At 39.3% G+C, this 15,124-nt stretch overlaps 1 protein-coding gene across 2 annotated transcripts in view; it reads left to right on the forward strand.

Moving 5' to 3' along the window:
- The window catches only part of NHSL1 (NHS like 1), a 101,381-nt gene that overhangs the window by 62,826 nt on the left and 23,431 nt on the right, over nt 1–15,124 (forward strand). For both annotated transcript variants that reach the window (XM_068551587.1, XM_068551586.1), the window contains exon 3: nt 5,673–5,800. In XM_068551587.1, coding sequence (XP_068407688.1) covers nt 5,673–5,800 — 128 coding nt within the window. The remainder of the gene's footprint in view (nt 1–5,672; nt 5,801–15,124) is intronic.

Here is a 15,124-nt window from a genome sequence, read left to right on the forward strand (position 1 = left end):
GTAGTTGTGGTTTATGTGGTAAATGCTGACAGCAGTGACTGTTTTTTGAGCACCGGCCAGGTGGAGGGTTCTGTGCAGAGTCCTGACACACCCTGACCTAGTCTCTCACCTTAAAGAGCAAAGTACTTGGAAATATTTGTTGACTGATTCTGATGACAGCTTCCCAGAAGAAGTAATGTGCCAGCACTAGAGGTGGGATCTGAGTTTCCAGGTGGTTAAAATGCTGTCCCCCAGGTCTCACAGGTGGTGAGCGGTGCCTTGTTTGTCTGGATTCCAGACACTCAGCGGCTTCTCCATAGAGTCCCTCCCAGAGGTTAACGTCCTGTTACTGAAATGCAGCAGGGTAGCTTTTCATCGCAAATTCCACATCGAAAGCCTCTCGATCTCATTCAAGAAGGATTGGAAATAAACACTTAGTAAGTGTTGGGAGAATGGGTGACAAGAATCTGGAAAATCATAGATTCAGTGTTGTCCCTCTTTTTGGAGGAGTCATTAGAGCTGGTGTGGGATGGTCTCATTTTCCCCCTTGCTTATGAGGTAGGGTTGCCCTTCCTTGTCCCCTCTGAAGTTAGGTATGGCTGTGTGTGTGGCTTGTTGTGTCCAAAGAAATAGGAGTGGAAGTAAACTCTGGTTATTTCTGGCAGAAGTTCCCAGAGCCAGTGTGAAACGCACATTCTCCCTGCTCTGCTGAGTGACGGTCCAAGCACAAGCTGAGAAGGACCTTCCCTCGGCCTGGTCCCTGCGTGACTGGTGAGCAGAGCCCCCAGTAGCTCTGCCTGGACCGGGGAACATGCAGGAAAGAATCTTCTTGTTGTATTAAGCCACTGGGATTTTGGAACTGTCTGTGACTGCTGTATATTCCAGCTCATTGTCACTAATTCAGTACATTGAGGAGCAAAACAGAGAGAGTGGAAATTCATCAAGGATTTCCAGTAGAGAAAGTGATTTTGAAGATAACTCTAAATCTTCTTGCAGCAGACTCAGCATATCTAAAAATATTAAAACAGAAAGTCTAAGAATAGTTTAATATGTGAAGGTTTGGAGGACAGAACAGTATTAAATTCACAAGATGTTTAGGTAACCATCTAATCCTATGACAGTATTTTTTGCTTCTATATTAAAAACTTTGGTCTACCAAGGTATTCGTCCATTGTTCTTGCGCTAAAGAACATAGTTTGACATGAAAGGAAGGAGGAAGAAATTTGTGGCTGGGAAACCAGAGGACACAATAAACAGTGACACCTTTATCCAAGTAGTACTGTGAGAACAATAGCGTGGTTTTACTCTTAATTTCTGTTGCAAGAGACGTATGTGTTAAAAGACAGAGCTTCTATTACATTTAGTATCGTGTTTCCCTCCTGTGGTTACTGGCATAAACTGGCTTTAAATTATGCTTTGCCTTGCTCTTACCATCAGCTCAGTGTTTGAAAAGTCTTTGTTTATTCATGATGGCTAGTACTCACTTAACATCTCACTCCACAGACAATAAACTGAGTTTTTAATGAACAAAGCCATGGTTTAGAAACTGAGAGCCATTGCAACTTGACAGGAGGAAATTTTCGTACATTTCCCGTAGAGTTGGAATAAGATAAATGGCAATGGAATTTGATGAGTTTACTAGATTGCAGAAATCTGATAAGGGTATAAAAAATTGGTCATCTGCCATAAATTTATATGGACTGACTTTTTTTTTTTTGGCTGCGTTGGGTCTTCGTTGTTGTGCGCAGGCTTTCTCTAGTTGAGGCGAGCGGGGGCCACTGTTCGTTGCAGTGCACAGGCTTCTCATTGCGGTGGCTTCTCTTGTTGCAGAGCACGGGCTGTAGGCATGCGGGCTCAGTAGAGCACAGGCTCAGTAGTTGTGGCGCACGGATTTAGTTGCTCCGTGGCATGTAGGATCTTCCTGGACCAGGGATCGAACCTGTGTCCCCTGCATTGGCAGGCAGATTCTTAACCACTGCACCACCAGGGAAGTCCCTATATGGCCTAATTTAATCTTAGACCAGCATCATGTTCATTTGATATGCTACTGTCTGTTATGCTACTATTTAAATATTTTTGTGACATAAACTTAATCTTGGGGGAAAAAAAGGCATTATCTTTTAAACTAGGCTTAAAAGGTGACACATATTGGAAATAATAATTGTCAGCCTTTCATGCTTTTAACTTATGGATAATAATTTTGCAATATTTTGGTCTTTTAAGATTCAACAGGTATCAAGTTATTAGGCTACTTTAAATTTCTTTTTAATTAAAAAATTTTAATTGAAGTGTAACTGTTGTACAATATAGTTTCAGGTGTACAACAAACTGATTCAATATTTAAATACATTACAAAACAATCCTAATAAGTCACCATACAAAATTATTACAGTATTGTTGACTATATTCCTTATACTGTATATTACATCCCTGTGACTTATTTATTTTATAACTGGAAGTTTGTACATCTTAATCCCCTTCACCTATTGGGCGGTGCCCAACCCCACCTCCCTCCCCTCTGGCAACCATCCACTTGCTCCCTGTATCTATAAGTCTGTTTCTGGTTTGTTTGTTTTGTTTTTTAGATCCCACATATAAGTGAAATCATACAGTATTTGTCTTTCTCTGTCTGACTTATTTCACTTAGCGTAATACCCTCTAGGTCCATCCATGCTGTTGCAAATGGCAAGATTTCATTCTTTTTTATGGCTGAGTAATAGTCCTCTGTATGTTTGTGTGAATATTGGAGTACATATAACTTCTTGAATTAGTGTTTTTGTTTTCTTCAGGTAAATACCTAGAAGTGGAATTGCTGGATCGTATGATAGTTCTATTTTCAGTTTTCTGAGGAACCTCCGTACTGTTTTCCATAGTGGCTGCACCAGTTTACATTCCCACCAACAGGGCACAGGGGTTCCTTTTTCTCCACATCCTTGCCAACACTTGTTATTTCTTGTCTTTTTGATGATAGCACTTTGCTTATTTTTAATATTATTGCCAAGAATATCAGAACTAATATCACCTTTAGAGATGATCTAGCCTAGCAGCCCCTTGCAGAGGAATCTTTTTCAAACACATTCTTACATGGTATCTGGTACATGAAACAGATTTTTTAATATTATAAACTTCTATAATTTGAGACTTGTACTTATCATAAGGTCAGTGGATGAGGGGAGAAAGGATTATTTTGAATAAGAAAAGGACTTAGCTTAAAAGGGCCTTGGCCTTCACTTTGTATTTTGTTTTGTTTGGCAACTATTTGAAAGCACTGAATTACGTGATAAGTAGCTGCCAGTGGTAATAGGTTTTATTGGTTTGTTTTACAAGGTTCACCCTGAATCCTTAGGCGACTTCAGTTTTATAGGACTACAGAAAAGTTAATTTAGCAATACAAGTTAATGACATGTAGAACTATGGAGCTGTTATTTTTTATCTTAGCTTTAAGATAAAAAAAGAAAATCAAATATTTACAGAATCCCAGAACTCTGCACAGAACACCATTTGAAAACTAGTCATCGTGCTTCATGTAACATCGCTGTAGAATGAGAGCATAGAGTCTGGTTGTACTATCTACTTTTTCAGAGAGATTGTCAAATATTGGAGAAAATGTGAAAGTACTTCTCACTGAAAAGGGTTAGTGTTAGTAAATCCTCATTTTTAAAAATGTGTTCTGGAAGTTTCCGAAATTTTTTTTTTAATTTTCTCTTTTACCCAGTATTAACAGTGGTTGCCAGCCCACACATTGTTCAGCCCATAAGTAACTGAAGTAGCAGGGTTTAGCTCTCTTATGATTATCAGTACATTTTTTAGTTAGTTGGCATTCTAAAAGAGCCTCATGACTATTTCCATGGGGCTTTTAAAAAATCTGATTTATAGTTTTGGTTTGGTTCTCCACTCCCACTGTGAGGTAGATAGCACAGGAGAGTGAGGAGTTTTTTATTCTCCAGTTGCAGAATTTTTATCCCTCCACTAAAGCAACTATTCATCTTCTCTTTGAAGAAGAAGCTTAGCTCCTAGTGTTAGAAGGGAACTCTGAAGATGCCCTACTTTAGTTCTGTGCCATTAGGTGCCTGGTTTTGTAAAGCTGTGCAAAGAGGAAACTTGTCCAAAACCAAACACATGTCACCTTCCTTTACCAAGCTGGATATTTAAAGGAACCCTGTGGGGAATCCTTTTGCAAGGCAAATGCTCCTCTGAGGTATCTGGGTAATAGGAGAGCTCCTGGGGCTTTGAAAAGCCATTAGAACTCTTCTTTCTGTGCTCACCCCCACCCATGGGAGTTATCAGTGCAATGGTTTGTTGCTCCTTGAAGAGAATCTCTAATCTCTGAGCAGCCAGTGGCCCTGGTCCCCCTGTGATCCAGGGCTGCTACTTGCCTTCCACTCAGTGGTGCCAGGCATTCCTCTGTGGACTGGAAGATATCTCAGACTGCCAGCCAGCTTGTACTAACTAAATTCTGCACAGTGATTATAGGCTGTTTAGCATCAAAGTTAAATTGAGAAGTAAACACAAAATGAGAGCATTATAATCCATGATTTCTCTTGTCACTTCCGGCTAATCAGTCTAGAAAACAAGCCTAGCATGAGAATTGCTTGTGTTTTTTGATGTGGAATTACTTAATCAATTGTATCATGTCAAAAATTATAGTTAAGTATGGAAACCAGTATGGAGGTTCCTCAAAGAACTGAAAATAGGGTTGCCCTATGATCCAGCAATCCCGCTCCTGAGCATATACCCAGACAAAACTCTAATTCTAAAGGATACATGCACCCCTATATTGATAGCAGCATTATTTACAATAACCAAGACATGGAAGCAGCCTAAATGTCCATCGACAGATGAATGGTTAAAGAAGATGTGGTACATATATACAATGGAATATTACTCAGCCATAAAAAAGAATGAAATAATGCCATTTGCAGCAACATGGATGGACCTAGAGGTTATCATACTAAGTGAAGTAAGTCAGTCAGAGAACGACAAACATCACATATCACTTATATGTGGAATCTAAAATACGACACAAATGAACATATCTATGAAACAGAAACAGACTCACAGACATAGAGAACAGACTTGTGGTTGCCAAGGGGGAGGGGAGTGGGGGAGGGAAGGATTGGAATTTGAGATTAGTAGATGCAAACTATCATATATAGGATGGATAAACAACCAGGTCCCACTGTATAGCACAGGGAACTATAGTCAGTATCTGGTGATAAACCATAATGGAAAAGAATAAGAAAAAGGATATATATATATATGTATAACTGAGTCACTTTGCTGTATAGCAGAAATTAACACAACATTGTAAATCAAGTATACTTCAATAAAACTGAAAAAAAATTATGGTAAGTAAGACCTTGGGTTCAAATTCTGAGTCCACTGCTTACTTGCATAACGTTACACAACAAGTGATTTAATTACCCTAAAGTTGACTCAGAGGGTTGTTGTGAGGTGTAAAGGTAATCCCTTTGAAGTGTATTAATGTGTCATGTAGAGTGTGGCAGCTGCTTTAGTTCTTTTTAAAGTTGACTCAGAGGGTCTTTTTATCATCATTTTTATTATTAATATTGTCATTATTTTGAAATTGTGTTATACGTAGAGAAATATTACTAGGAAAGGTAAGTAAGGAGGATTAAACTAATCCTGGTTCTTAAAGCCGTTTCTCCCCTCCCCGGCCTGTACCCCTGCAGAATGTGATAAGCTGCGGCGGGATGGCTACCGGAGTTCTCAGTACTACTCCCAGGGACCCACCTTTGCAGCCAACTCCAGTCCATTCTGCGATGATTATCAAGATGAGGATGAAGAACCAGATCCAAAGGTAAGGCTTCTAAATGCAACAGAGGATCCTGGACTGGATCCCAGAAGAGAAAAAGGACATAAGTTGGAAAAACTGGTGAAATCAGAATAAGTCTGTTTTTTAGTTAATAGTACTATCCCACATTAATTTCTTAGTTTTGGCAAATGTACCATGATTATGTAATATGTCAATATTAGGGAAAACTGGGTGGAGGGTACACAAGGAATTCTCCATACTATCTTTGCAACTTTTCTGTAAGTCTAAAATTAGTCCAAAAAAGGTAAGTTCAGGACCCAAGGAATTCATTAAAGGGACATAATCAGTGTATTGATTTCAGTACAGTATTCAATAAACTACATGAGATATTAAACACTTTATTATAAAATAAGCTTTGTATTAGATGATTTGCCCTAACTGTAGGTTAAGTGTTCTGGGCATGTTTAAGATAGGCCGGGCTAAGCTGCATTGTTCGGTAGGTTAGTGAATTATATACATTTTGACGTTTGTTTTCAACTTTCGGTGGGCTTATCTGACAAAACCCCATCGTAAGTTGAGGAAGATCTATACAAAGAAGGTCTTTTATTATAAAAGGAAAAGCAGCTATTTCAAAATTGATCTAGCCTATAATTTTAAAAACTCACTTTTCTCTTGTTGGTGTAAGGAAAATTAAAATCAGAAGATGAAGCACATGGTGAGGATTTTGTTTTGTTTAGATTAAGTTTTTTCAGCTTTATTGAAATAGAACTGACAAATACATTTATATATATTTAAAGTGTGATGATCTGACATACGTGTGCTTTGTGAGACGACCATCACAATTGGGTTGATTAACACATCCATCACCTCAGCACTTTAAACACAGAATTATAATTCATTTTTTAAAAAGTAGTTATTAAGCATCTTCTGTGTGCCAGGGACTCTTCTAGGTGCTGGTGATGTAACAATGAAGCAAACAAAAGAAATCCTCGTCCTTGATGGTGCTTTGATTTGATGGTTAGACACCGAGAATAAATAAGCAATGATGCTGTACTAGTGGCGTGTGCTCTAGAGTAAAATAAAACAGAACAAGAGGTTGCAATTTTAAATTAAAGGGGTAGGCCTTCCTGAGCAAAGAGGTGATTGGGATTAAAAGAGTGAGCCATGCAGAAGTCTTGGAGAAGGACATTCCAGGAAGAAGCAGCAGCCAGTGAATAGATGTTTCTTAATGTATATAGCATTTACCTGCTACTACAAAATGCAAAGATTAATAAGATATCTGTACTTGCCTCAAGAAACTTAGAGCTCTCAGGTAGGGAGAACTCACCAGAATGAAAAGTTTTACATATATTAACATGATGCAATAAGTGTTTGTTATATAGTGACATTCGAAAGAGAAATTCTTCTGACTTGGGCAGTCACGAAATGGGGAAGGGGTTGGGAGAGGGTGAGGTGTGTAAGAAGAATATTTATAGACTATTGCAACAGGCAAGATGTCCTAAGGACCTAGAGATCCAAAGAGTGGCTGTGAATGGTGAGGAAGGGGGAAGTTAAAAGCTAAAGTTAAGAGATGGTGTTATTCTAGGAGTTAAGGAGACAAATTTCGAGTCTTAGCTCTGCCACTTGCTGCATTTCTTTGGATGTATCACTTGGGCCTTCAAGGCATTAATTTCTTTATCTAGAAAGTAGTGAGTGGAAAATTGTTCTCTGAGATCGGAGCTATAATTCTTCCCAAGTTAATTTTAAAAATTAACACAATACCAATACAGTAAGTCCCCTACATATTAACGAGTTCTGTTCCGAGAGCATGTTCGTTAGTCCAGTGTGTTCGTAAGTCCAGCAAAGTTAGCCTGGGTACCCAACTAACACAATCGGCTATATAGTACTGTACTGTAATAGGTTTACAATACTTTTCACACAATACGTATAAAACAAACACAAAAAAATAAAGAAAACATTTTTAATCTTACAGTATAGTACCTTGAAAAGTACAGTATGGTACCAGCTACATCACCGCTGCTTTTACACTTGCTTCCGGACATCCTGGGCTTGAAATAAAGATACTGTACTACTGCACTCTATACAGTACTGTACAGTAAAGTACACAAAAGCATAAGCACTTGTAGAGGATGCACGCATGTGACAATGTATGCCAGATATGTGAACTGACTTAAGTGATTGGGCATGTGAACACGGTTCACATCTTTGAAAGTTCGCAACTTGAAGATTCATATGTAGGGGACTTACTGTAAAAAGTTGAGTAGTTTTGTTCTGTTTTAGTTTGGAGTTATTTTAGGGGATGGGAGGAGGAGGGCGAGGACTGGAGAAACTGAGTCCAAGGTTCCTACCTGGGAAAGCTGTAAAACAGAAGAGCAGTGGGGGAAGGAGAACCGGCCTGACCAGGTATTAAAACATAAAGAGTCAAGAATCACTCCAGTGTGGCACCTGAATATACAGACCAGTAGGACAGAATATTAAAAACAGACTATAAAGTCCAGGAGTAGACCTAAATCTTTAGGGATTTAGTATATGATGAAGTTGGCATTTGAGATCAGGTGGGAATCCATTAACTGTACGAGGGGCTCCGAGCTAGCAGTTTATGGTCTCCACGTTAAGACCAAGACCCCTAACTGCAATCATGTCCTTAAATGTCACTCTAACAGTTGGGATCATTTTAAACATGGAGTATATAGAAGTCAACTTAGAGGGAAAATTCTACTGGGGAAACCCTCCACTTTGTATTTCCAGGTGGGCAGTGGAGGTAGGGCTATGGTGAGGAGAACAGTGAACTATAGAGAAGAAGGGACAGGTAAGTTAACAAATGCTTAGGGGACAAATGGTCTGACAGCAAAATTAGGATGAAAAAGCATCTAACTTGCATTCAAGAAATAATTAAGCATCTGTTATTTGCGTAGGATAGAAGCACTCTCCTAAAATGAGAATTGCTAATAGGGCAAAAGTTAAGGACATAAATTAGAACAGAAAACTTAGGGGACGTCTGTTCTGGTTATTTATTCTGGCTAATCATTCCAGAATAATTATCGTAATGCAAAACTTTTCCCAAATAGGACTTGTGTTTATGGTGTGGTGAAAGGCATTTTGCTAATGATGTCCACGTGTATCTTTCAAAGTAGTGTAGTGTAGCAAGAAAAGAAATTGCTTGAAATATTTCCAACTATATATGTTATGTATATCATTAAATAGTAAACATGCTGCATGAAAAATGCTGTCGGCAAAGAGATTCAGAAATCTCACAAAATACCTTTTTATTCAACTGTGAAATCAAAGAGTAAGGCATTGCTTTAGTATTGTCCTAGCCTTGACATTTTTTTGTTCTTTTAGTTTTCAGTGTGTACCAGGTACTACCAAAGAGGTTATTCAGGTCTTTGAAGAAAATTCAGTTATAGATGACAGAACACTTCCTTAAGAAGGCATTTCTCCAACTGCCATTGTTGGAGGTTATGTTTGATGAATATCTTCACTGAATCAAGGAAACATTCATAGAGGCCCCATTGTCTCAGCAGAAAGAATGTCAGTCATTATTCAATCTCTTGCGTAGAATTCCCCCTCAAACAGATAAATTAGACTGGGATTGTGGCAATAAATCGTTGGCTTTAATGGTATTGATAGAAACAGAAATTTTCTTTTCTAGTTTCTGTTTTTCTTTGAACTGGCATCTCAGGTTCTGTTTTAGTCTTCACTGATAAGAGATATCTAAATTGAAGGAGGACTTAGAAGACGACAGAAGGACAGTAGCCTTACTCTGTGACTGCACATGGAGGAGGCTTGTATAAGGTGATGCTTCCGAACACCGGTCTGGGGCAGCTTTTCCACCTGTCAAAGCTGGTGGCCTTGGCAAATTGCTTCCCTCTGTGAGCTTCAGTTTCCTCAACTGTGAAGAGTCATAAACGACATGTTCTGGTTTTGCTCAGGACAGTCTGGTTTACAGCTGCTGTTCTGTGTGATTATTAAAAGCACCCCTTTCACTCTCAGAGGTGTTCTGGTTTTGATAATAAATTGCATGATTACCTCACCCACCTTGAGGATGACTGTGAGGTTGAAGTGAATTAATGTTTGTAAGATCCTTAAGCGTGGTGCCTGGTGCACAGTATATGCTCAAATGATGATGACAAGTGTCTTATAAACTGTCTGGTTTTATGAAAATTGGCTGCTCTTTCAGTCACTCTGAGTCTTTTATTCCACCCACATAGAATTTCCTACCTAAGGCAGTGAATTTGAGAGGTTTCAGCAATTACTAAAAAATTTCTAATTGTGTCTTCACAGGTTATCTACGTGTAGAACTACCAGTGGTTATACTGGTACTAACTTTATAATGATAGTAAAATACTTTAGAACTTTTTCAAAATTATATCTCATTTTCACAAGAACTCCCGTGAAATAGGTACTTTAATAATTATTACTATCATTTTAACCATCTGGAAACTGAGACTCAGATATATGAAATTACTTTCCCAAGAAGATCACATAGCCAGAATGAGTCAGAGAGGACATGACCCAGGGCTTCTCACCTTATATTTCATTTCTTTTCATTGCACCATATTGGTGACATAAAAGGGCAAGATTACTAAATTACCCAATGCCTTCACATTATGCCTGCCATTGTCATTTTTCCTTCTATATTTGACTTGTCTGATATTCATTCGTTCACGCTATTGTTTTCAAAAACCATTTAAGTCCTGCTTGGTCTCAGTATCCAGACAGGGCCCCTAGCCTAGGGTAACTTACCATCTAGAAAACATTTATGATGATTCTAGATACAGTCATTTCTTACTGGGTCTCTCTGGGTGAGTAATTTCAGGACACAGTGGAAGCACAGAGGAGTCTTTGCTGGCTCCTTGTGTTTCACTGCTCTGCAGTTTGTGGCACTTGTTACTCTCTACCTTTGCAGGCAGGGTGGGAAGATTGGGGTCTGTCATTTCCAGGCCTTTATGCATTCAAACAGTGAGGGTGTCTCTCATAACTTGTTCCGGTTTCTCTTGCTACACACATCCCATTAAATTGGAATGGACTGTATTCATGTCTGCCCTCCATTCTAGACTGGGGCAGGACGGGGGGACGGACACACAGCCTTCTCATTGTGTTGATCTCTATATTCCCAGTATGGAGCCAAGCACCTGGCACAAAGAAAAGCTCAGAGGCTGGGCTCGGTGCTGTCTGTGAGTCTACTTAATACTTACTGCAACCATGCAAGGTAGCTTGCATTGTGCACATGTCACAAATGCCTCTTGGAGGGATTACACCACTTGCTTAAGATCACATAGCTTTTAAACCCTGAAACAGAGTTCTCTCTCTCTTTTTAAAAAGAGCATTATGTGGTATAATTTACATAAAATAAACTACACATCTTTAAAGTATACAATTTAATAAGTTTTGACATATTTATACATACAGGAGACCATCACCACAATCAAGATAGTGAACACACCCTTCACCCCCAAAAGTGAACTAGGATTAAAACCCAAATCTGTGACTCCACAGCCCCTGTTTTCCCTCAAACAATGAGTGTATGCGGAATTGAGCCTTAGCTACAGCTCTTTCCTGCTAACTACTCTGTTAGGGGAGTTTTGAATTGTTGAGATAATAGGAAGAACATCTTTTTCAACCCATCAGCCATCAGTAAAAGAGTGGATAAATAAATGTATTAGAATGGGATGTAGGCTTCAGTGAAATGGATTAACTATAGCTCACACAACAACATGGATATGTCTTCGAAACATAATGGTAGGCAAATAACACTGCAAAGAGACTGGTACCATTTTTATAAAGTCAAGCAAGTCTAAATATGTAATTTAGACATATTTATGCACACACATAACAAAAATTTAAGGAATGATAAATAACAGAATTCAGGAGAATGGTTACCTTGGGGGAAGCAGGGAAAAGTATGGGGTGGATGCAATTTTTGGTACTATTTTAAGTCATGAGTTGGGTAGTAGGGTCTTAAAAATTCATGTTATGTTACATACTTTGTATATATGATTTATTATAATAAAAGGTCATTAAAAGTAAGAAATTACATTATCACTTTGAACATTTAGGTTCACTTAATATGTGATCGTTTAAATCCAAAATATTTTAATTCAGTACATGGTAAGAAAGTTTAGAGCCCATGATAAAGAGGCTAGGTTTGTGGTAATATACTGAGTAGGAGAGAAGGAACAATTGAAATTATTTAATAATGTGAATGTGGAAACCACCTCCTGGCCATCGTGGAGCTGCTGGATGGGCCATGAACTGTGCTTCTGTGTGGATCCCCCCAAACCACTACCCTTGGTTTTTGTTGTTGGGTCCAGGGCCCAGGAGGCCGGGGGGAGGAATATGGAGAGAAGAGAATGAAGTCAGGATCTTTTGTGTCTAAGTGTATTGACGGTGGAAGAAGCATATAGCCAAAAAAGACTCCAAACATTTTGGCGCCTTATAAAACTATCTAGAATCTTTAAAAAGCAAGAGTTGACCCAAGAAAGATTTAATTCTGGAGAGAAAAACACCATGGACTAAGTAAGTGTCCTATAAAAAGGACCGGAAGGTATGTGGGTTTCCTCTTAAATGGTGCTCTATATAGTTTCATCTGTTCTATATCTATTTTTATGTAATAATTGCTAAATGAATGCTAACCTTAACTCTGGCTATAATTAGGTTTTCTAATTTTTAAAAACATAGCAGATTAAAAAAAAAAAAGCCTGGGTGGGCATATGTGTTTCATAGTTAAGCCCATTTTTTGGTAACTTGGCCGTCTGCCAAAGAGACCATGTTTCAGGCCCCACCATCCATCTGGTGAGAGCTTGTCTGATTTCCAGACAGGACCTAGTAGTCTCTGAAATGCAGGACTTAACAGCATCCAAAATTCACAAAACAACTGCTGGTATGGCAGGTGATCTCCCTTTGTAAATTAAGCAATTTGACACAAGAAATCGAGGTTTCTTATGTTTCATTTGTGACTGTCCATTCCTTCCAGGATAAGGATATGGGGGTGTTAATGAACATTACTGATCAATTTGCAGTTTTTAAAACTGCATTTAAGTTTTGAAAGCAAGACCACTTTCAACTCAATATTTTAAAAAATAATTTACCCTGTACTGAGGGATCCCTTAACATGAAGCATGGCGACGCTATTTAAGTTATTCTGTTCTCAACACAGGGAGCTTGAGTTGCTCAAAACGTACAGCTGGTAAATGACGGAGCCAGCATGCTGATACTTACTGTTTTTTACTCCAGAGTGTAGTGTTCCATCCACTACACCACACTGTTGACTTTACTCTAGCTTTTTTTAAAGGTTTTGTTCTTATTCAGAGATATAAATGGAGATTTTATTTTTATTTTATTTATTTTTGACTGCGTTGGGTCTTCGTTGCTGCATACGGGCTTTCTCTAGTTGCGGCAAATGGGGGCTACTCTTTTTTGCAGTGCGCAGGCTTCTCATTGCGGTGGCTTCTCTTGTTGCGGAGCACGGGCTCTAGGCACGCCGACTTCAATAGTTGCAGCACACGGGCTCAGTAGTTGTGGCTCGTGGGCCCTAGAGCTTGCAGGCTTCAGTAGTTGTGGCGCACAGGCTTAGTTGCTCCTCAGCATGTGGGATCTTCCCGGACCAGGGATCGAACCCATGGCTCCTGCATTGGCAGGCGGATTCTTAACCACTGCGCCACCAGGGAAGTCCGGAGATTTTAATTTTAGATAGAAAACCTAGTAATTCATTGCAAATTTTGCCAAGTTGTTATTTTACACTGTTTGACAGCAGAAGCTTTGAGGGCACATGTGGGTTCTAACCCCAGTTGCCCACTTGTGAACTTTCCAAAAGTGAAGTTGCTTTACTCCATTTCCTTATTTACAAAACAAGGCTAATGCTGTGAAGATTAAATGAGGTACCAATTCCTATAAAGCCTGTAACCCAGGGCAAGGCATTGAGCAATCAGTTACTAAATGGTGACCCCCTTTTTAGCTAAAATTGTGAAATAGCTCTCTATGCAATTCTGATTTAAAGCCTTCTGAAACTTACATTCTCATGGGATAGACAAACAAGGTGAATAACTAAAATATATGCATACTGGTGATAATGTACTGAAGAGAAAAAAGAAAGCCGAGAAGGGGGATATAAAATATTGGGGAGGAGTTGAAATTTTAGGTAAGTGAACAGGTAAGACCTCAACAAGAAGGGGACTCTTGACTAAGCACCTGAAGAATAAGAAGGTGCTATCTGTGAGGATGTCTAAGGGAAGAGCAAGTGCGAAGGCCCTGAGGCAAGAGAGTGCTTGGTTTGTACAAGGAACTGGATGGAGGATGGTGAGGCTGGAGTAGAAGAAATAAGGGATAGAATAGTAGAAGATGAGGTCAGAGGTAGCAATGGGCCAGTTCATAGGTCATGTTGGGTCTCGTAGGTTATAGTAAGGATGCACAGGAGCCGCATGATCTGACATATTTTATTTATTTATTTATTTTTAACATCTTTATTGGAGCATAATTGCTTTACAATGGTGTGTTAGTTGCTGCTGTGTAACAAAGTGAATCAGCTATACGTATACATATATCCCCATATCCCCTCCCTCTTGCGTCTCCCTCCCACCCTCCCTATCCCACTCCTCTAGGTGGTCACAAAGTACCGAGCTGATCTCCCTGTGCTTTGTGGGTGCTTCCCACTAGCTATCTATTTTACGTTTGGTAGTGTATATATATGTCATATAAAATATATGACATATTTTAAAAGGATCCCTCTGGCTTCTATGTTGAGCAATAGACTATTAAAGGGGCGGTGGGGAGAAGGGGAGGGTGGCCAACAAGGTCAGAGCATGGAGACCAGTTAAGAGGCTAAGGTAATAATCCAGAGCATTACAATATCCATCTTAATGGAGTAATTGTGATGAGTTCTGCCATTGAGATGGTTGAGGTTTTTCCTGTTCCCCTGCTGCATTTATAAATACTGAGAAGGATGAGTCAGATCATTCTGGAAGTTGTACCCTCCTGGTTTTTTATTTCTCTTTAGCAGATTGTGGCACTGTATAACGGTCCCATTTGCATATAACTTTATCTGTGACCTGCATGTCTGGGAAGTTTTCTTGCAAAGGAAGGGAGCACTTTATAAAATAGATGATCTTTGTCACTGGTCATACTGGAGCGGTCCCTGGTCATCATCCCATGGCAACGAGGCTAAACTGAAATACTATTTCATTGCGATAGTTATCAATTCTGACACTCTCAGTCAACTGAAAGAAAGGTAGGTTACTAAGGCCGATGAGCCCCATTGAGCCAAATACAGACCATAGAACAATGCTTCCCCACCTCCCTCGGCAGACATCACACGGAAAAGGGAACCCTCTCGGTACGGTGTCACCATGCTATTTATTCTCCATCAAGCTG

Source organism: Eschrichtius robustus, chromosome 9 (genome assembly GCF_028021215.1).
Source record: "Eschrichtius robustus isolate mEscRob2 chromosome 9, mEscRob2.pri, whole genome shotgun sequence".
Lineage (NCBI taxonomy): Eukaryota > Metazoa > Chordata > Mammalia > Artiodactyla > Eschrichtiidae > Eschrichtius > Eschrichtius robustus.